Here is a 22,728-nt window from a genome sequence, read left to right on the forward strand (position 1 = left end):
TCTTGAACATTATGACTGTGTAGTCACCTGTGCATTGTGAGTGGCTTGATGTTGCATGTCCATGCCATGTGTAGCTCTGTGGTGCTGTGGCTGCTGCTGCTGCTGCTGCTGCTGCTGCTGCTGCTGGTGCTGCTGAGGCTGAGGCTGCAGCTGCAGCTGCTGTGTCTGGTGGCTCTGGTGCTGATGCTGATGCTGATGTTGGAGCTGTTGATGCTGCTGGAGAGCATACAGCTCCTGTTGCCGTAGAAACTGGGATCGGGAGTACACAGCAGGGTGTTGCATGTGGGAGGGTGGGCCCCGGGCGCCGTACACAGGGGGCCACAGCCCTTGCTGCTCCATCACATCTAATGAGAAAAAAGGAGGAGGAATGTGACAGAGGCTACCTTAGAACAAAAGCACAACACTTTTCATACACATCAATACCAATACACAACAGTTTTTCATCCATATGTCTCATTATCCACCTCCCACAAAACATTTCCGGATGCTGAAACCATTATGGATCATTTAAAAATCATTGAATTCACATTTTATTACAATGACAAATCTTTGAAAAATAAAAAGAAGCTGAGATTTTCCACTTCCTGGAACAGCATCTCCCCAGGCAACACTAATCCCACACTCTCTCATGCTCTGAACAACGGAAAGCTGTCTGTTAAGAACTGCCTAGAGAATTTGCTGGAATGCAGTGAAAAAGTCATGACAATGATGAAATGCAAACAGATGATGGAGATAGACTGATTAGGGGTCAAAATACTGGGGGTGGCTATGCGGGTTTGTCTCGCTGGAGCATTCCGTTGAGCCTGTTTCGACGAAATATCCCACCTGCCCAGCCAAACCACAGAGGGGGGTCAGCGAAAGAGCTCAGCAGGAAGTGTAGTTCCCATGTCTGTGATTGGACAATGTTTCTCAATATGTGGCTTTGAGGACTAATACAATTTAAAGATGCTGCTGCTATGACAGAGGTCCCACTTGGGTATTAATAGGCCCACACAGTAATACGAGCAAAACTGGCATTTTTCTGTTCTCTGTATTTAATGGACATTTCCTCATAAACCGTTATGTCCAATTTGACTCACTATCCCACCCTTTTCGCTGAGACATTGCAACAATCCTTGCTCAGTGACATAAAGTTGGACACACAAATGTTTCCTGTGGGAAAGCTTGATGCACGTCCTCTCTAAGCTGAAACTCCTGTGGAGTGCAGAAGGAAACTAGACGCTGAAGATTGTGGGCTAATTAAATTTTGCAGCCTGTTCACAGAATACGTGTCTACAAGGACTTTTGAGAAGCAGTCTTTCCTGTACTCTCACACTTCCTTTTCCTGCTTGTGTGGTACTCACTGTATACATGCAGGTGGGTGGGAGTGTTTGTGTGTAGCCTTTGTGAGTGTTTGTGTGTGGTGGGTGCACTCTGACCCGTTGAGAGCACAGTTCCTGTTGGGCTAAGCAGATGGTGAGCAGGACATTTTGGAACCGTATTGTGTGTGTGAGAGTATGTGTGCCAGTTACACACAACCACATTCACAGTCTGCCTCATTGGAGCCATAGGCATGAAACATAGGTTTGGGACGTCCATGTTTTTAGGGATCTTTGGGGGATTTCACCCTCATTGAATGGACAAGTGTGAAGTGGGGGAAAGCAGCTGGAGGAGAAATGAAGCCTCTGAACAAGCAATGTACATTTTACATTTTCTCTCCTCACAGAAACCCGCTGCCTATCATCAACCAGTAACTGTTAATACCAGTAAAACAAACACATCATCAAACACATGCAGCTCTGCTTTTAACACGGTAAAACAGAATAAAACCTACCTGGGTCTACTGTGTTTCCCATTTATTACATATAACTCTTTTACACCATTATGAGCTGGTGTACATGGGATTTTTTTTAACGCGTGTAACGCAATGTGTGAGGCTATAGATGCATCACTAGTGTGCACTTGCCTGACTCATTTGTTTTGAGTGAAATGAAAAATACACTTGGCTTTACAGGAGAGACAAGGGGTATGACGTACCCAGGTGATGGGTTGTTGGATGGGCAGGGGGCTCAGTGGGCAGGACGACCAGCTGGGCAGAGGGATCCTGAGGCAGAGGCAGCACCGGCTGCATAGGGCCTTGCATGGCTGCAGAGAAACCTGGTGGCAGATTCTGGTGCAGGGCTGTATGACCTATACCTGCTTCATGGAAAGGATGTCAGTTTAGATCATGTACCCTTCATATTCCTTGTAAAATGGAAACAGTAAAACCAATGGAAGATGCTTAAGTGGAAATGATTGTTTTAGATATTATTAATAAAGACCAAAAATATCAAAATCCTATTACCATAAGAGTGACCAGTCATCCAGAGTGATGGACTCCCAGTTCTTGGCATCCAATGATGGTGAGCAGAATGTGCAGCAGGATCTCCTAATTGGCCAGACTGGAGGGAAGTCCCGCCTGGGACCATAAGATGAGAGGTGAGGTCACCGTGACAGCTGTTCGAGGGATGGATCCGCGCAAACTCCATTCTTTCCTTGTTATCCCTGACATCAGGAAGAAACAAAGATAAAGAAATAAAAATGAAGACCCGGGTATTGAAGATTTCAGTTGTGTATGAAGGAGTGGGTTCAGTCGTTTACCTGATGTATGGATCTCTCTCTCTGTCCAAACAAGTTAGCCCTATTTGTTCCCCACTCATCCTCTTTCTCTCCTCCTCCGTGGTGGGATCTGATGGATACATGGAGCGGGGCAGTCCTGTGAGACAAACATTAACTTAACCATTAGCTTTCCCTGCTGTGTCTGTTGGTGAAGATCTATTCCCAAGTCTCACACCATTTTCAAAACACTGTTGTGATTCACAAGAGTACCTGAGAGAATGTGCTCATCAGTTAGTCACACCCAACAGATATGTTATTCTGCTTTTCTAAAGTCACCTTTTCTCTATATTTTCTGGCCTAATGCTTGTATCATTCCTGTATTTGTTCCTGTAACAATAATCAGTTAACAATCTGTTGACATGCTTGGCAGGAAATTTAATGGACAAAGATATATATCTGTAAGATAATGCACATGTGCAATATTTATAAGAATGGTGCTTAAGAGTTTACTTTTGATCGGGGTTGGTTAATTTTTTCAATTTCAGAGTGTTTTGCTTTTTTGACCCAAATTTAGGAATCTTGATATGATGTGATATTAGTACTAATAACTTTTATATACTTTGACTTTTACTTCTTTCAAGAATAAATAATTGTGAAAAGTGTTATTTAGTTTAAGTGTATAAAGCTAAATAATACAGAAGTTGTGTAAAGTTGGATAAGCATGTTTTAGGACTGTGGAGCCAATTATATTCAAATCTATCATTTCATTATCATTTCATTATCATTTCATTATCATTTCGTTATCATTTCAAATTTACCTTGCTGAATGAATTTGTCTCATCATTGCAATTATTGCGGACTCTAGCCAATATCTTTGACGTTTTAAAGTTTTATTTTGTGATGTATGGTCATGTTTTTGCAACATCTAGATCCTGTACAGTTCACACAAAATGATGATGAGGCAGTGACCCTGACTGCTTACCTTTCACAGAAGGATGTACCCTGCCCTGCCGGCTGTTGGGATGACCGTCTACTGACCGACAAGTTGGCTCCCTTTGTCTGGCCACCGCCACGGCAATTCCTACCGGTGGCTGCCGCACCTCACTTTCCCCATGACCTGTTTCCCCAATATCTCGGCTCCGCCCACTGTAATCAGGGCGCTCGTTGTCATTGGCCGGGCCCTTCCTGGAAGGTAGAGTCTGTTTGTTGCCCTGCATTGCACAGCTCCCACCAGCAGGACCTGATTTGAGGTTTCCCAGACCCCCAAATGGGCTTTTCTGGGAAAGGAGCAGTGGCTGTTGCTGGTTGCTGTACTTTAGTAAGCTTTTCATGGCACTGCTCTCCGCCTGGGTTGTACCCTGGGGCTCAGGTTGCTGCTGCTGCTGCTGCTGCTGCTGCTGTTGCTGTTGCTGTTGCTGACTGAGGGGAGGTGCAGCGAGAGGTTGGGCAGGAGGCAAGCTCATACCCGGGTGCTGCTGTTGCTGCTGTTGCTGCTGCTGAGAGTGTTGCCCACCAGTGCTTCCTAACTCCATGTATGACTTCCTCTGCTCCTCCTCAGCTTGTGACATATGGTTGGGAGGCCTCATAGTCCAGGGTGGCACTGGGGACTGCTGGTGGTGGTGTTGACCACTACTGTTGTTGTAACCATAAGGAGACATGTCCATCTTTCTCTTCATTTCCTGACTAGTCCCCTGGTTCAAGTCTGCGGGAGAAGCAGCTTCAGGGCCAGGTCGGCCATGTTGCTGGTGGCGTATCCTGGCTACCTTTTGACCATCTCTCTGTAAGGAGCAGATACCTCCTGGACTAGGGCCATGAGCTGCTCCAGCCCCACTATGCTGACCCATGCTTTTATTTCCAAGAGGTGAGGCATTAGGTGGGGGTCCAGGATGGGAACAGTCTCTGTAAGGGGAAGTATTTACAGAATGAGAGACAGGGTGACCAGCCTTGGGCCCCTGGGGAAGCGAGGATCTGAAGACATCCATGTCCACGCCATTGTTGATACACTCAGCACTGCGTGATCGTACTACCTGGTGCTGCTGCTGGGGATGTGGGGGCTGTTGCTGTTGGGGAGGTGGAGGAAGCTGTGAGGGTTGAAGATGTTGGTGGTGGGACTGCATCCAGTCTGGAGCCTTTTCTGCCTTTCTGTAAGCTAGCTGCTGCTGTTGCTGTTGCTGCTGCTGCTGCTGCTGCTGTTGCTGCTGCTGCTGCTGCTGCTGCTGCTGTTGTTGTTGTTGTTGTTGTTGTTGTTGTAGTTGCTGTTGTTGTTGTTGCTGTTTTCTATGCCAACTATTGTGATGTCCACTGCCTCCATTCTTTTCTATTACCTTCTCCTTGGTATTACCGCCTCCCCCTCCATTGCCCACACTGTGGCATTCAGGGTTACCAAGCTGGAATGGCCCACTAGTTTTATCCCCAAGATCTGCCACAGATGGCACAAATGTAGGTCCTGTGACTTTAGGCTCTCGCCCCACATTGGCTGCCCCCCTCTCGTGTGAAGCAGGGTTGGCTAGAGGAGTGGAAGGGGGCGGACAGAAGAAGTCTGGATGGTGGTGTGTATGGTGGGAATGATGTGGGTGGTGTGGGTGGCTTGGGTGGAGCTGAAGGCAGTGGAAGCCACCTGGGTGAGGATGTGTATGGGAGTGAGCATGAGGATGCGGATGGGGGTGTGCCCCACCTGCAGCAGAACCCATGTGTAAGGGTGGGGGTACAGAGTAGGACAGAGAGTGGTGGAGGGGTGCCTGACCCCTTTCCAGACAGTCCGAAGATTGTTCACTAATCCTCATCTCCCCACTTACCCCTTCTTTGGTGCAGCGGCTACTTCCACTGGACACCATATGTCTGCCCTGGCTGCTCCCCCCACCTCCCATTGCCCCTAGGGCTGTGCCCTCTCCCCCACAGCTGGACATAGAGGCCTTAGCCCCTGCCCCAGTTCCAGTATCTCCATTTTGCATCTTGCCATTGTGCAAGCAGGCACTGAGGGGCTTGCCCATGCTCTGAGGATGCTCCTTGCTGTACTCCATTGCTAGTGATGCCTTGTGCCTCTCCAGGGCCCGACTGTTGACCTCCTCCAGGGGCAGTGGGTGCTGTGGATAGTGTGGGTGCTGCTGATGGGGGTGGGAATGGTGGTGGTGTGTGGGCTGGGGCGGCTGGTGGCTGTGGTGCTGTTGCTGCTGATGTCTCTCCTTTGCCTCCTGTTTGCTACTGGACCTCTCCTTGTCCTTCACAGGTACCACTCCTCTCTCGACAGACCCCTCTTTAAGACCCTTATGTAGACCCGTGCCCACCCCTGCATCTCTGTCTCTGTTGCAGGACACCTGAGAGTGGCCTGAACCTGCCCTGGACATTGGTGGCAGACTGTGATTGGCTGAGATGAGAGGAGGCTGGGACGGGAGACCTCGAAGGTAGAAGTTTTCTGTGAGAAGAAGGAAGGCAAAGACAAACGAATTAGTGAAGAAAGGAAAAGGCGATGACAGAATTTGATTGTACAGCTTCATGATAGTTTCCCTAGGCATTCTTATATCAGTATCCCACATCAAATTACACCATACCATGTTGAATAAATTGGATTTAACTATGTTATTTCTGTCTGATTGAATTTAATCATCTCACGTCTCACCTTTTTGGGTGTCATAGAAACGGTGCTGCCCATAGAGAACGCCACTGTTGGCATGGTGATCCAGGTGGCTCATGGGAAGGAAAGTGTGGGCCAGACTCCCTGAGAATCGAGGATACCCTGGAGCTGCTGAAAAGGATAGTGGAGAGAGGGAAAAACAGAATTGATAAGACAGGACAATAACCACCACGATGAGTTATCTGGACTAACCCAGTATAATCCTTCAGGTCCAATGCAGCTGGCGTTGTTCATACGCAAATAAGTACCGGGTCTGCCTGTCATGTTTGCCTTTCGTGCCTGAGTTTACAATGTAAACAATACAAGACAAGCTTGGAGATTGCTGTGGTGTATGAAATTTGTCTTTGACAGATATGGCCCCTTTCTTTATCTCTCTCCCAGAACTGTCAAAAAGCACCTCTATCCATCTGAACAAAGTGATGCAGACGGGTTTGAAGGTTGTGTTTGTAGTGAAATGAGCGGGGGGCGGCTGACCTTTACTAACCCACATCACGGGTAAAAGGTCATTCAGATGCTGGGCCTGGAGGCCAGTAAACCTAGGCTTATTACATCCAGCCCATCTGGAGGACGTTTACTCCACAATCAAACACAATACTCATTTTGCCATGGGACATTCAAAATCACAAAGGAAATGTTGAGTAGAGGGGAAAGGAGAATCTAAAAAAAACATGGAAGAAGATGAAAGCTCATTATGATATTAGGACATAGAAACAGCATGGCTATCACAACCCACTTCCACTGCAGTTGGATATAAATATTATTCACACTGCTGCAAATGGGAGAGGTAGTGTAAATCATAAACAGGGTATTAGGGCTAGATGTGATACAAAAAGAAGAAAAAATCAAACCAATCTATTCACCATGATTGAATCCGGATCTACAAAAGTTGTGTTTTTTTGCATTAGTGTTTCTGTGGGGGAAAGACTGGTTGGCTACTGTCCATTAGCACATACGCATCTCAGTGACCTTTACGTCCAGGTGCTTCACATCTCCTTCTACGTGCTTCTGCACCTGTTCCACCCTAAGCTTCACTTCCAAACACGACTCACAGATGGAATGAAGGAAGGGGGAGGGGGAGAACGAGCGGAATACATGGCTCTGGGAGTTAAATGAAAGACAGACGCATTTGTGCTGGCAAGCCTGTGAACTGATCCCGTAAAGCGCAGATGCAGTGTGTAAGCAGTGCAGTGGGGTTTTTTTTGGTGTTTTTTTTTTTTACGTCAGCCCCGCGTGTTGAACGTCTCACTTTCTGCCAGTGGAACAATGGGGCCGATGCTGTGGGACCAGCTCTGGGGAGGGAGGAGTGTTATGGTGGGCTTAATGACCTCGTCTCAGAACGGCCTCTGCATCCTCCAATTTTAATTAATGAAATGCATAGAGAGGGCCAACAGCCCTGCAATAACACAGGAGGTGCTGCTTTCCGAGGAAGGCAATGGGGCGATAATTATATACCCTCACTTTTTCTCTCTGCGTCTTTCTTTTACCTATTTTTCTACCTCTATTCCCTCTCTCGCCTTTTGTCTCTGTTTCTTTATTTACTGTCATGATTAATAAGCGCACACAATTATACCAATTCATCTACAGATAGAGGAGGGGAAGCATCCTTTGTTTAAGACGTTTTCTCTGATTTGGGGAGGGAGAAGAGCAGAGAGCTGGTTGGTAGTCTTTTTCCAAGCTGAGAGAGGGTTTTTTGTTTTTTTTTCTACGGCAGCATGTTGTTTGTGAGCGTGACGATCAACGGCGTAATCCCTTTTCACAGCGTTGTCTGGCTGTGCCCGATAATGCCAGCCCGCTCAGTTTCAGCATGCCGTCCACTGGGGCAGCAAGAGGGGGACTGCTGGGCACGGCAGAGCTCATTCAGCCATTAATCTGGCCTGGACAAGGGAAGCTGCTGCTTCTGCTGCAGGCGGCGTGAGCAGGGTCTTAGTGCAGTCTGCTGACTGCACAGCAGCCCTGCTTTCTTTTGCTCCCTCCACACGTTCACACATAAACAAGTCAGCATCGGGAACTGAATGACAGAGAGGAGTTCACAGCGCATGTCATCCTTTCCACGGGCAGAGCAGGGGCAGCCGCAAGAGGCAGAACGAACAGAGGTGCGTCCCATGGAGGGAATGCTAGAAGTTCTGAAGGTATTTTTCACAGCACAGTGGGATGAGAGAAGCAGGCCAACAAGGAGGACAAAGAACAGGGCTGGATATAGAACAGTACCGAGAGGCAGAGGCAAACTAAGGCTGCTGAATTAGAGGCAGGCGACAGAATATTAAGATAGCATCCCCTCTCGACTCCTATCGCTCTGAAGACACCAGCACATACAATTACTGATGAGGGTTTCTTCATTTTAGCTAAAAGACAAAATAACACAAAGGCCAAATTGTATTCTATCTATGGGAGAATGGCTGTGCCATTTCAGAGATAGAGAGATAGAAGGATAGAGAGACAGCGTGGCAGAGGAGGACCAGGAGGAGAGGAGCAGGCTGAGCTGGCTGTCAAGTCTGCTAATTGAGAAAAAGTGACAGAACCATCAAGACACAGAGAGGGAGGAGAAGCAGAGAGAAGACTGGAGCTGTTTGGTGGAGGAGGGGCAGTGCTGTGGTGGATCTCCTCAGGTTTGACTAATTGAAAGGAAGGGATGCAGGCTGGCACGAGAGAGAGAGAGAGAGAGAGAAAGAGAGAGAATGAAAGAGGCAGCAGTATGTAAGGGAGGAGAGGTGGGGGGTGCAGCTTAAATCCCACAAAAGGAAAAGCTAGCAACTGCTCACAGAAGGAGAAGATGGACAACTGAAGATAGGCTTGGAAAGGCGTATCAAACAGAAGTGGATTAGACAGGTGTGTGCATGCATGTGTGTCTGTCTGCGCGGAACGTGTGGACAGAGATATGAGACTGCGATTGTTTCTGGCAAAGCGTAAGAAGTCATTTGGACCACAGCCAGCTGGCCTCAGGCCTGTGACGTGACTACAGGGGATTTTTTTTGTCGTCCATTTTCTCCTTTTTTATTTCATTTTTTTCACTCACGTGTTTCAGTGAGGTTTATACAAACTGTTCCATGCATGAAAAAAAAACAGGTGTTATTAAAAATAACCCATTTTGCATTACATTTATTAAAACAGTCGCTGCACAACATCTGTCTGTTTTTCCCCCTGTTTTAAAAATGTTCTATCCCACTTCTTGCAGCCACTATCATACTGCCGCTCCTCTCTCTGGTGTCAGTGAGTCCACATCTCCCCTCAGCAAATGAACAGACAATCCCATGTATTGTGCACACAATGGCTGTTACAGTACTTCAATCAATCAGACAAGAGCCTCTGAAACAGAAAGAGCCCATTCTTTCCACTCTCCCCTCAGACATTGTGAAAGCCACTGGTTTAGTTCTTGGCACTTTTCACCTTGTACACATATCTCAGCGTTTGCACCGCAGTCCACTGTACACTTTAAACACAATCAATCTTTGAGCAAAAGTTACCACAAAACCAAATCTGTCGACTCTTTGTTGGGTGGAAGTGTTATTTATAGCTGTGCTTAATGTGTCACTCAGCTAATGGTTTGTCACTAATGCTCCCAGTAGCGATGTGGTCTGTATGCATAACTGGCCCTCTCTGTATACATACCCAGACCATGTCCTTGCACATGCGGACACAGAGTTAACAACAGGCCTGCTTTTCTTTGGCTCCCAAATTCTGAAACTGAGCTTTGAATCTCTTTACTTGGAAACATTGGGATATTATGGTTTCATTTTAATGTAGACCAGGAAAAAAATAAGCATTTATGATTGACAGCCTGTTTTTCAAAAACATGGTCAAAATACTTCTGCTTCGCCAACTTGACTCTGTGATGACTTCTTCTGTCTTTCAGTAGCAAATCAGATAATACTTGTGCCTCCTTATGCATTTATTTTCCCCTTTCTGTTTGAAAAAAACAGCTACAAGAGCATAAAATAGTAGTTTGATCAATAGAAAAAACATAAATCGAGTAGCCACGTTTGTCAGATATATTTGTTCACTCACATCTTTTACCTGGTTTCAATTTCATGCCAGCTATGTTTCTGTTGGGAAAATAATATCACTCAAATAATCTGGTGGAAAGTAAGGGCAAGGTTGTCTGATTAGTTTTTAGTAAAAAGTCAGTTTCAGTGTCAAATCCAGGAAAAGAAAATGTGGATATATTGAAAATGGAATAACAAAAATACACCGGCCATGCGTATCTCTCAATGTGAATTTATTTTTAATCTAGATTCAGTGAAGATTGTAAAGACCTAATAAAAAGATCTATGAATGTTTTTGGACTATTGCGCTTGTCAGAAGCTGTCTATCCAGGTTTATGCTCTGATTTTAAGATAAACCATTAAGGTCTCTGTCCCATACATTTTTTTAACAAAATAATATATTTGCATAATAATAATGGTTGAATCTGAAGGGAATCGAGCGATTAAATGACACCTTTGGCGACGTACAAGGACGGCAATGTCTTGGTATCCTAATGACAGGGGGAAACAGATCCTGTATCCTTAGTGGAAACATCGATTCCAAAAACCCAGCCTAGTTCGGATTTGCTGTGGAGCAAGTTACAGCAACATCTAGAGCTGCATCACCACAGCAAGGCCTGTTGCAGCCTAAGGGTTTTTTTGCGAACTCACCGGCATATTCAGACGTCAGATGTCACAGCAGGCTTTTGTTTTTGCAGAGAGGGAAAATGCAGTGTTTGCACACAATGCACAATTTTTACTTTGTCCAGTGGAGGAGGCTCTGCAGTGGCAACAAGGCACTCCTTCATAAAGCTCCTTCTAACTGAGGTTTCAGCTTCTTGGCCATTATCCTGCTCGCCACAAAAACGTGCCTGCATAACATAGTCTCTGACCGAATGTGGTGCTTTGAAAGCTGCTTGTTGGGAACCCAAACTGCCCCAAAGACTGTTATCATTATCCATGGGTTGTCATGACTTGTCGTGATGGCTTGTCACTGACTTGCCATTCATTTGCTTAAATAAAGAATGAGCATATGTCACATATTTCTTGGATAGCATGACGTTCTACACTACTTTGCTTTCCATGCTGCGTTTACCCTGACCATGAACTGACAGGTATACAACCAGAGGGGACCAACCCTGGAGGACATAAAGGTCTACTAGTTAAGTCACTTTAACTAACACCTTAACTCAGTTCTTCTTAAATGCTGAGGGAACTGAAAACATTTGGTATTGATCCGAAGCAGATTAAGAACAAACTCAATGATCTAAGTCTACACTTAGCTGAACCCATAATTACATAAAACTTTAGATTTAGAAGTCAGTGTCACTTATTTGATCCAGACCTAAATATTAAAGAGGATATCACAAAGAGTGTGCATTTGTATTTACATCTGGACTTAGTAGTGACACCTTTTGTTCTCCCTGTCTCGACTAAATCAACCATTAGCAGATTGAAACTTGCACAATCACTGCTGATGGGATATAAATCAAGACTGGAAAACCTGATCATGTTACCACTGTCCTTATTTCATTACACTGGCTTCCTGCACATGACGGCTTGGTCGACTGACTCCAAACTCAAAACATGATTTGCATCATACCTATGTGCAGATATACACAGGTTTTATTTACAGACAAATGTATATCGTTGTATTTGATTATAAACTTAAAAAATATAATGACATTTTAATTATGTTTTACTATATTATAATAATTATATTTTTATGTTTTTCGATATTGTTGTTTATTATAAGTCGATTTTTGTGCACAGCCCTTTGAGACATATTTGGTGCCTTCACGCAATAATTAACTTAAGGGGCTTATTAAGATTTGAATTGGCTCTTTTTAATGCCAAAGTTATTTTATGAAAAAAATGATTTATGTGTTCTCCAATAATAATTAAAATAAGCAAATAAAATGTGCTAATTGTGATCTAGCATGCTCCATGCGCTCACAGAAAACTAGTTAAGTGTTTATCCAAATTAAGTGACTGATTAGTAAGTGACTAGCGAGATCATTTGTTATATTTCCTTGATACATTGTAGATTTTATTACAGAAATCTGTGACAAATATGTCAGAATAAAGACAAGACATTCTACACCGTGACAGGTAGCCTATATGCCAGAGACATGACGATTTCACAAACTGCTGTGCTCGGCTTTGCATGCAAGCTTTCAAAACACACTTGCAAAATGAGGCATGGGGGGAAAAATCCAGAGAAAATGTCTTTAAGGTTACGAGTGACACACTAATACACACGCGCACAAGCCAGCGCCTGCTCCGCTGCTGGTGGGGAACTGCTGACACCCGGAGAGAGGAGGCGAGAGTCTGGGTAATTGTGCCGCTCATTTTGATGACTTGCTTTTTATGCAAAACAGGAAAAAGACAATATGCAATTATCTTGAGGAGGGAACAGCTGAATGTGGTTGATGAACAGTCTGGATTCAATCATGCTCTTAGTGCGTTATATGCAATTAAACTGCAATAGAGATAATGGCCTCCGTTGCCAACTGAGTAATAATCCCAGTCATAATCACCTCCATTACTTTTATTAGGCTTGGCATTATCATCATCACTCTTATTAATATTATTCTACATTTCCACAAGAAAAACGTCTGACAATGAAACCCTGTAAACTATAAAGGTAAAAGGGACACTGATGCTTACAAAATGAGTTTGAGTATGAGGGGAAATGTTTCTGGCCGAGCCGACATGCCATTCAAACCCAGTCTTCCTGTCTCCGTGTTTATTTGAAGAGGTGCAGAGTTTCTCGTCCTATCACTGCCGCAGGAGCGTGGGACACTGACTTAACCCCTGGTGGCCAGGACATGGGAGCAAAGGGGGTGTGAAGGAGGTAGGGGTGACTGGGAGGTATCCAGTGACACGGACAGCTTCTCGGCTGCAATCGGCCCTGGCAACATATCACGCAACCGGGACGCCACTGATCAGTGACCATTAAATAAACAACCCCCTCATCCACCGCTGCCCCAACCGCGCAGGCTTACAGCTGGGCTATGTTAAACAAATACAAGAGAGCTGAAATAACCAATCTGCTAAACATGGCCTGTGGGTAAAGTCCGGACCCAGTTCTCCAGACTTGATCCCGCAGGTCACTTTTGAAATCTCTTTTCCAGCTGTCTTGTATTTGTTTATTTTCCAAGAATAGCCCAAATCAATTTGTACGAGGGGGGGCCTGGCGAAAGTCAGCAGAAACTGCGGAGGCTCTGAGTTCACACATACATGTCTGAAAGCAGCTAAGGAGGCTTGGTCATTACATCACGTAATTAAAGAAAATTGCATCCAGGTAAATTTAACATGAGAGCAGAACATGGAGTTTGTGTTGCATAGGTTTTACATTTAGCACTAATCCTTTAACATTTGAATTCCGGAAATACCTGAGCAGTGTGAATGGTCTGTGTGTGTATAGCCGGGGTTTTGTGATGCTAAGAGTTGGGTGGGAACCAGCCTATTAAGCTGTGAAGGAGACACCAGCTGAAAGCGCTACAAATGTTTTAACTGCCCTGCCTTTGCACGTGCTGCCTCGGAGCATTCCAGCTGACGTGAATGGAATACCGCAAGATTCCTTGGCTGAACTTTTGACCCTGTGTCCCCATCCAGAAACCATGGCACTGTGCTCCAGCCCGAATTTTATTGGGCCTGGGCCTGTGCCTATTTCGGTTCACAAATAAAAGGGTGGGAGCCTTGCTCTTGCGAGACAATTACAAGCCTTTGCTTTGGCGGAAACCTGACAGGGCCCCAAAATACACAATATCAGAGTAACAATACACCCTGTAAAGCTCCGTGCCAGTACAAGACGTGACCGGCTCATTCAGACAGTGTGGTCAGGTGAGAACTGTGGGCGTGTACATGTGTGATTTGAGGTACCTTCATGCGAATGGGGAAACCAGATTTGCGAGGCGCCGGAGTGGGGTCCGCCCCGGAAGGAAGGTGAGGAGGGCGAGGAGGGCGGCCGGGAGGGGTGAGACGGGTGGGAAGGGGGGGAACCCAGACTACTGGCCAGAAAGGTCCCCATGAAGGAGGCGGAGGAATTGCCCATCAATCCACTGCCTGCATTCCCACGTGGGACAGAGGTAAGGAGAGAAAACGTGGTTAGAATCAGAGGAGAGCATGTACACTGTGACCATGAGTGTGACCAACAAGGACAAAAATTAAACAGAAAAGAAACTGCAGCGGTTTTAAATGTAGATGTAAAACGACGGAACCCCATTGGCCCTCTAGGTGGAATCATTAAACCAGGCAAATTATGATTGCTGTTGAGAGGAGAAGGTGAATGAGTGTGTGTGTGTGTGTGTGTGTGTAAGCAAGAGAGCGAGAGAGAGAAAAGAGTGTGAATCTCTCCTCCTCCTCACTGACAGCAGAGTCCTCTCCCCTTGTGTTCTCTCCCCATGGGCAGACAGAGGTCTCATCTCACAGCTGAGTACACACTTTCTCAGGCTCTCTCCCTCTCGCTCTCACACACTTTTGCTCCCGCTCCCCAGTGTCCCTTTCTCAATTTCTCTCCCTCCCTCCATTATCTTATGCTCTCCATCTCTCACTTTCATGCCCTCAATCTCTCTCATTGCTCTGCTCCATTTCACCTCCTCTCCGTCTCTCTTTCATTCTTGCTTTCTCTCGACATGACTCTGACAATCCTGTCCTCTTCTTTGGTGTTTTGCTCCCTCTCCTCGCCACCTCTGCTTTGTCGCCGAGGCGCTTTCTTCTCTCCTCTCTCCATTTCTTGGTGCCATCTCAATGAGCCTCTTCCCCAACCCTCATTTTCTCCTATTTCCCTCCCTCTGTCCCTCTTTTCTTCCTGACACATAGCATTGTGTTGCTTTGTTCTTTACCATAATGATGGCACCAGCAGAGCAATCTGTCCCTGGCTGGCTGAACTATGTGTTTAACAAGACTATGATGAGTAATTGACCATTCGTAGCAACGCCTGTGTGACTGGGGGCTGATTGTCTATTATGCATTACTGGGCAAGCTGGAGAAAACACACTGATTAACCACTGCTTAAATTGCGTTCCCATTACGCGCCCGCCAGTGCACTTGAGCGAGGGGCCCAGGTGCCCGGCTCTTTGCACATTCATTTCCCCCAAGTCACACTGCCGTGAACAATCATGCATATGTATGAAGATGCCTGGATGAGATCTCACATGCACATACTTGCACAAACACACATTATTGTGCACGCAGAGCTAGCTGTGAAAACGTTGGGGGGAGAGCAACATGGCAAAAATTCATTATCAGCACCCGATGACAAGCAGATCTAACATGGAACGCTGTGTGATGATTAGACTTTCTTTAAGCATGAATCAGCCCAAACATGAATCGATCCTTTTCTGGGAGTGGGAGAACAATCTTGTGGAAGTCTTAATCAGCCAGGCAGTGAGTGAGCACATCCACAGGGCAGACAGCGGGGATAAACCCATCAGTCTGCTGCCTGCTCCTGCACAGCATAGGCTATGGCTCAAGGGCCAGAGCGCGGGAGCATGCAGAGGCACGCATATATATACACACACACACCCATACACACACACACACACTTTACACAAAGAAATAGGCAGGGATATGCTCACACACACACATCATACAGACACACCTTTCACACTTTGCACCACAGCCCCAGACAGGCGGAAATCCCCCACAATCCCCAACCTAACGGAACCCAAAAGTGAAAACTACCTTAAAACCTGCAGTGAAACAAGTTGGTCACACACTAAAAAAATTACCTTATTTTTTCATGAGTTATGTCAACATGCAACTTTTTGAATCAGATTCTACAAAATCTATGAAAATTTGTCTACTTTTTGGATAAAAATACAGAACAGAAACAAACCAGACTGGCACTGAGAGAGAACACCTCTGCTCTGGCCCAACAGTTCCCTTATGAAACCGGATTTAAATCCACCACATTCAGGTATTTATTTTGATCTGCAGCCAATTGTCAACACAAATAAGTTTAGTCCCCTAAACATGCATCTCGATCCATGAACTATTCTCTGAGATATCAGTGAAAATGTGGAAAATGCTCTCTCACAATGTTGAAGAGGATCAGCCCCCTGATCCGGATCTGAACCGAAACCAAATGGCTTCTTTCCTGACCCCTACCACATTCTTCCACCAAGTTTCATGGAAATCCATCCAGTATTTTTTTGGGCATAATCCTGCCAATTCACTGGCAAACAAACATAACCTCCCTGACAGAGGTAACTACCATTTCAAACATTTGCAGAATAAACCAGACCAAAATGACGAGGGCCTGAAATACGTTTAAAAATACCTCCAGCCCCATAAAATCTGTTTCTGTAGCAACATTGTACATGTAGGTGGTGAGGCATTGTGAGTTAGCCTGATGACATGCTACACTGTCCGTCCCTTTCCCCTCCTTGCTTCTCCGCTGCCACCTCCTATCACCCCTGTCCCTGCGGAGCGCTCCTGGCACAGCCCTGTGGAGTGCAGGCTGGGGGTCGAGGGAGGAGGAGGGATTATGGCCAGCATGCTCACTGGGCACAAATCCAGCCCCCATCATCCAGACACCCAAAGCTCCTGTATGCCACCGCCCTGCACATTGCTCACTCGTCAGCGTCGTCTTCCTGTGCGTCGCCCCCAGGAACCCCGGCTCACATAAATCAGCTAATCCCCCTGCATTATTAGCAGCCATGCCCCAGAGAGAGAGAGAGGGAGAGAGAGAGAGAGAGAGAGAGAGAGAGAGAGAGAGAGAAAGGGTGGGAGAGAAAGGGTGGGAGAGACATAGAGTGACAGGGAGAGGCCGCAAAAGCCCCTCTTCACACACCAAGAGGGGAGAGGAAGCCTGTGCCAGAAAGACAAGGAGAGGAGAGGGATGATGATTTGAATCCGCTCATAAAATATGTCTACTCAACATGTCTGATTTTCATCAAGATGCATGAAGTGTTAAAACAAAACCCCACCTTATCTCACAATGTTAAAGAAAGAGGGGAAAAACATATTCTGGATCTTGTTTGGTGATAATCGTCCAGTCGTTTTTTTGCATACTCTGTTTACAAACAAACAAACAAGCTTACAAACCCCTTACAGACGGGGTGAGGACATACCTTCCCTGGTGGCGGTAGAAAGCATTGGCCCTCACCACTGTTACACTTGCTGTTTGTTGCCTCCTCAACCTGTCACTCACACTAAATGACCCCTCCCTGTGTTGTGTCCACTGTTTGCCTCCTGCTGAGCTAGATTCTTCTCAAATCTCTTGTCTGTCTCTTACAGTTTGCCCGGGGGTCCTCATACCACTGCACCGCCACTACTCACGCTGAGTTTATATGATGCTCTCCCTGAACCTATTGAAAGCTTTATGAATCTGAGGTGTTGGTAACAAAACACACAGGCTGTAAAAGAGGTCTGGTCTCCCTCAGTGCTGGGGCGGTTACAGTCGGGGCGCACAGCAAAGACGTGGAGCAAAGGTCCGGGATGTGACAGCACCTGCCTCACCATCACTGTTTATTTAGCAGCTTATCAAATGGTGACATGGATCCATGCCTCCTTGTGTGCTTTCTTGTACCCCTGTGTTGTTGTTTATTTCTTGAAAACCCTGTTTATTTATTTCTCTAGTGCTTAAGTGGTGCCAGCCTTGCACTTGGATGGGCTCTTAAGAAAATCGGGTCATGTGCATCCTAATAGGCGCCGATCCCTGACAGCGATGAAGATTAATCCTATTAGAGAATTAAAAGAGATGGGAGCACTGGGATTGGGGAACCCCACCTTCTTCCCTGTATTTAAACATCCCACGCTAACACCTTCACTGACAAAGTTGTTTTCAAACGTAAAGCCTACTGTGCATTTCTAGACAGAAATCTTTTTAATATGCTCCTCAACAACTTTAGTTCTCTGACTAAGGAGACAATGAGGAGACAGCACCTATCAAAAATCCACTATACACCAACATGAAATGTAGTGATATAAACGTCCTTAAAAGACTGCACTTCACATGTCTTTGCACTGGAATGAACATACTGGAGAAACTGGGGAGACTGTACTTAGCTATGCACATAAACCCTATGGCTGGAGGACCTCATATAACAAACTGTGAAGGGAAAAGAACATGACAGCAACCAAACAGGTTAACATTTGGACCTACTTCAAATGAATGCTACCGAGAGAGAAAAAAACCCTGAATGTGTAGTATTGTCAGGAGAGAAGACCTGCGGCTACAAAACCACAAACCTGGACAGACGCCTCGAGGCGCAACGCACAGAAATTCAGGTAACCTACCATTAAGATGTTCAATAACATACTTTTATAGCCACATTAAGCACAACGACTCAAGGCAGTGTTGTAATATTATCTATTAGCACCTCACATTGCTTAAAGGGATAATGGAAGGGAAATGAAAAATCACTCATCATCTACTCCCCACTATGCTGATGGAGGGGAGGGTGAAGTGTTTGAGTCCACAACACACTTTTGGAGTTTAAACAGCGTTGCAGCAGAATCCAATACAATTGAAGTAAATTATGACCACTGAATTGGTCACCGGGTACTTCAATTCAATATTGGATTTGGCTGCAACGCTCTTGAGGTGTGTTTTGTGGATTCAGACACTTCCCCTACCCCTCCATCAGCAAAGTGGTGAGTAGATAATGAGTGAATTTTTCATTTTTGGTTGAACTATCCCTTTAAGTGCATTAAACAATGCCATGGTAAACCACAAACAAATGAAATTGCCATAAACAGTTCAGGTCTTGACAATTTTGAAAGACCTGACATGTTTATCTGTACTTATCTACTGGTTATTAAAATGCATGACTTAGTATGCAAATTATCATTTCTGGCTTCAATAAAGTCGTTCTCTGGGCAGTGCTTAGTTTAGTATTTGATATTCTATGTTACATTCTACTTTGTTTAGCACATGCTAGTGTTAAACTTTACCACTAAGGCCTGAACATTTTAAAAAGTCCTTAAAGGTCCTGACAAAAATCAAGATCATGAGTGTAGGATTTTAGCGCTGTGCTGCTGTCCGTGGCCTCTTCTGGTTCTAACGTGATTCAATCAAATTGCATCTGAGTTACTGAGTCATTCCATAATTAAATAAAAATGTCTATGCAAGAAGCTAAAGTTTGACTACGCTGCTCATTCTTGGTCTAGACTAAAACTAGACTGAATTGTACTATGTTTGACTTGGAATAAAAACCTCTAAAATGTCCTGTTTAGAAATACAAGAACTAACATGGACTTGTAATCTGGGGAGAAAGACTGAGACAGGATCTCAAAATAGCAGACAGAATTAACACCACTAACAGCGGTGAGTGGTTGCTTGGTGTCTTAACAAGAAATCACACAATAATGGGATGTAAAGGGATTCATCGAAGTGTGGGCCAAGAAATGATGGGAAGAAGAGAAAAAAAGCTGAGAACACAACGAGCACCCACCAACAACACTTTGTTCTTTTGAATGCTGGGAATCAGACCAAAATTTCCTCCTCCAGAAATACACACCTATCCGCATGCACCCGTGCGCTTGAACGTGCACATACACACACAGATCTATGACTTTACCTATTGTCCACGAGAAGATAATGCACAATTATTTCACCGTGCTTCATATTTCCCTGTCTGCTCTCGTAAAACGAGCCAATAGGTAGTCTTCAGCACTCCGTCTTATCTGGAGACCCGAAGGGACGGATGGACGTGTCGTCTAGACAAGGACACCAGACAGACTACGAGAGATGAGAGTGATGGTGACAAGAGGAGAGGAAAGACAGAGAGAAAATTGCAGGTGTGACTGCATCAACCTGTTCTCCACAGCTCAGTTATCAGCAGGCACCGGAGAGGAGGGAGGATAGAAGAAGTAGAAATACCAGGAGATAAAACGCACACACACACACACACACACAAACACACACACCAATAGTGTATAAGACCTCCTGTCACAGAAGGAGTCAGTGAGCACAAGGCAGCTGAGGTTGTACAGTAAGTGGTCAGTGCCATAAGGAAGCCAGCCTCTGTAGCTCCTCACAACACACCCTGAACAAGCTCACGCACAAACACACACACATACATACACACACTCTCAATCTGTCACGTCCGCAGGCAAAAACACATCCTCCTTTCCTTTTTGTCTTACATAAATTCAATGTCTATTCTAATGTCCCCACGAGTTAAGCGATCAAAAAAAGAAAACGTTTAGTTATTCCAAGGGCAGCTTAAAATCCAGCAGCTGGTTAGAGAAGTAGCTCTGACACAGAAATACAAGACACAAGAACATGTGTGAGGAGAAGATGACTGATTTCCCACAAGTCTTCAAATCCGAGCCCTGAAGAATCTCTGTGTTGGAGGCGAGTCTCCGAAATTTGACTCAGCAGACACTGAAGACAAAGAGAAATTCTGAACGTTTACTTACCCAGTACAAACATATTGAGCAGGATGTCTGTTGGTAGGAGAGTTTCACTCTCACTTCAGTGTCTGTCTCATCAGACTTTCCTAGTGATGCAGTGGCATGTTCTGCCCGCGAATTCAGACGCCCAAGAACACGAAGACGAAGAAGCACGCCAGACTTTCCACACACATATCCACTTATAAACACACAACCTAGGCTTTGAGACCCTTTCCAGTAACGAAGGGGAAGCTAGAGTGGATTGGGCAGCCGCACACACCAGTGGCCCCAGACAGACTGAACACGCTACCCTGAAGGGCCGCTGACTAAACCCAGCGCCTACTTCCTCTCAATAAAACACAGAAGGAATTTCAAATGGCTACTAAAGTGGGGGGATTTCCTTCAAACAGTCAAAGTCATCTTGAAAACATTAGCGCAACTGGTAGCCAAATTCCTACTAACTTCAGAAACAACTGTCGCTTTTTGGGGGGGTGGGCGGGGGGTGTGTGTGTTTTGTTTTGGTTGCTTCGCCCCCCCTCTGCTTTCCAAACTCCTTTCCCTGACTCTATCTTTTCGGGTCTGTGGGTGGTTGGACGGCGGGGCTGAGAGCAGGAGGCTGGTCTGATCAGAAGCATGCTGAGTGAGCGAGCGAGAGAGAGAGAGAGAGAGAGAGAGAGAGAGAGAGAGAGAGAGAGAGAGAAAGAGACAGAGAGCGAGGCGGTCCAGTCCTGGAGCCGGGCCCAGTGCAGGGGTGGGGGAAAGTGCCAGCAGCGCACGCCTCCGACACTCTCCACACTGCGTGCCTGTGGAGTGAGTTTAGTGGATGTGGTCAGTGAGGGGGTGAGCGGAAAAGTGGAAAAGGGAGCGGGAGAAGCAGCTGGAAGGATGGATGCAGGAAGGGAGAGAGAGAGTGAGAGAGAGAGAGCGATTGGCTCGCGCTGCAGGGCAACATCCAGAGGAGGGGTAAAGGGCGAGAGTTTAGACGAGAAGAGTAGATAAGTGCGGGGAGCTGTGAGAAACTTTGAGAGTGAAAGAGCAGCAGTGAGTGTGTGGGAGTGTGTGTCGCCGAGCATATGTGAGCCTCCGTGTCTGTGTGTGTGTGTGTGTGATTGTGTGCGCCTATGGTGGTGGTCTCGCCGAAGTTGCCAGCGTGTGTTTGCAGAGTGGCTTCGTGGTCAGCCACTTACTTGTGATTGAAGCGATGGCAGTTAGAAAAAAAATGGGGCATTGGGATTTTCTAAGCCTCCACGATAGCATATGTTTTTGGGTTGTCGAGCGTCCGTACGTCACTGTGACCACACAGGGCAAATGTTTTTCCTTGTAAATGAGATATCTCTGGAACGCCTATAGGGAATCCTTTCACGTCGGGCACAAACATTCCCTTGGACTCAAGGACTAACTGATTAGAAGTTGGTGGTCTAAGGTATAGGTCACTGTGACTTCATAAAACACATTTTTGCCCTCTTGAACGTGATTTCTTAAGATTGGCCTGAGAGAAGTTCTTCAGGTTTGGCACAAATGGTCACTTGGCCTCGAAGATGAACTGATTACATGTTGATGCCTGGAGGTCAAAGGTAAAGGTCACAGTGAATCCCAATTACTGTGAATGGGATATCTAAGGAATGCTCGGAGGGAATATCATTACATCTGGCACAAACATTCACTTGAGCCATTTTCAGACATGACCTGCAGGTAAAATTCTGAGAATTTGCTACGGAGTTTACCGGGGGGGGAGGTTTGGGGGGGTTGGAGCAGCAGGAAGTGAAGTATTTAATCCACTGTGGAGATAAGAAACTGTGTTTATCACCCCAACAATTTTGTCAATTTTTATCACCACAAACTTCTTCTTTTCCTTTTTGTGTCTATCCCTATCCTTTGCTGTATTCCCCAATAGGATTCTTCTGAAATTCTACGGACTTGATACTTGGAGGCCAGGCGGAGAAAGTCTGCAGAATTGGTGGAGCCTCACACTCAGACATTTGTGTTCACACATGCACGTCCTGCAGAGTATCTGTAGAGTTCAGTGCAGGGCTGAACGCAGCTTTGGACTCATGGATGACCTGATCACAATTTGTTCGTCAAAGGTCAAAGCAGCAACACAACATCGTGAAGAGCCTCAGAGCCAAACTCCTAAGAGCCATCACCTAAGAGAAGGAAACTCATCCATGAAGGAGCCGCTTGAGCAGCTCCAGGACCAGCTGAAAGAGAAAG

General features: G+C 45.8%; 1 protein-coding gene and 1 long non-coding RNA gene across 2 annotated transcripts in view; one reads left to right on the forward strand and one right to left on the reverse strand.

The window, feature by feature from the left end:
* The window catches only part of LOC133970813 (BAH and coiled-coil domain-containing protein 1), a 67,171-nt gene that overhangs the window by 19,850 nt on the left and 24,593 nt on the right, over positions 1-22,728 (reverse strand). Inside the window, exons 3-9 of the mRNA XM_062407870.1 lie at positions 14,056-14,238; positions 6,194-6,319; positions 3,560-5,989; positions 2,620-2,734; positions 2,324-2,523; positions 2,017-2,175; positions 28-344 (exon numbers count right to left, since the gene is read on the reverse strand). Of these exons, the coding sequence (XP_062263854.1) occupies positions 28-344; positions 2,017-2,175; positions 2,324-2,523; positions 2,620-2,734; positions 3,560-5,989; positions 6,194-6,319; positions 14,056-14,238 (3,530 nt within the window). The remainder of the gene's footprint in view (positions 1-27; positions 345-2,016; positions 2,176-2,323; positions 2,524-2,619; positions 2,735-3,559; positions 5,990-6,193; positions 6,320-14,055; positions 14,239-22,728) is intronic.
* LOC133970814 (uncharacterized) lies at positions 5,720-6,156 on the forward strand. Its single transcript, XR_009924334.1, has 2 exons — positions 5,720-5,803; positions 5,887-6,156. It is a non-coding gene; the product is annotated as an uncharacterized LOC133970814 (long non-coding RNA).

The sequence above is a fragment of the Platichthys flesus genome, chromosome 16 (assembly GCF_949316205.1).
Source record: "Platichthys flesus chromosome 16, fPlaFle2.1, whole genome shotgun sequence".
In the NCBI taxonomy this organism is placed as follows: Eukaryota; Metazoa; Chordata; class Actinopteri; order Pleuronectiformes; family Pleuronectidae; genus Platichthys; species Platichthys flesus.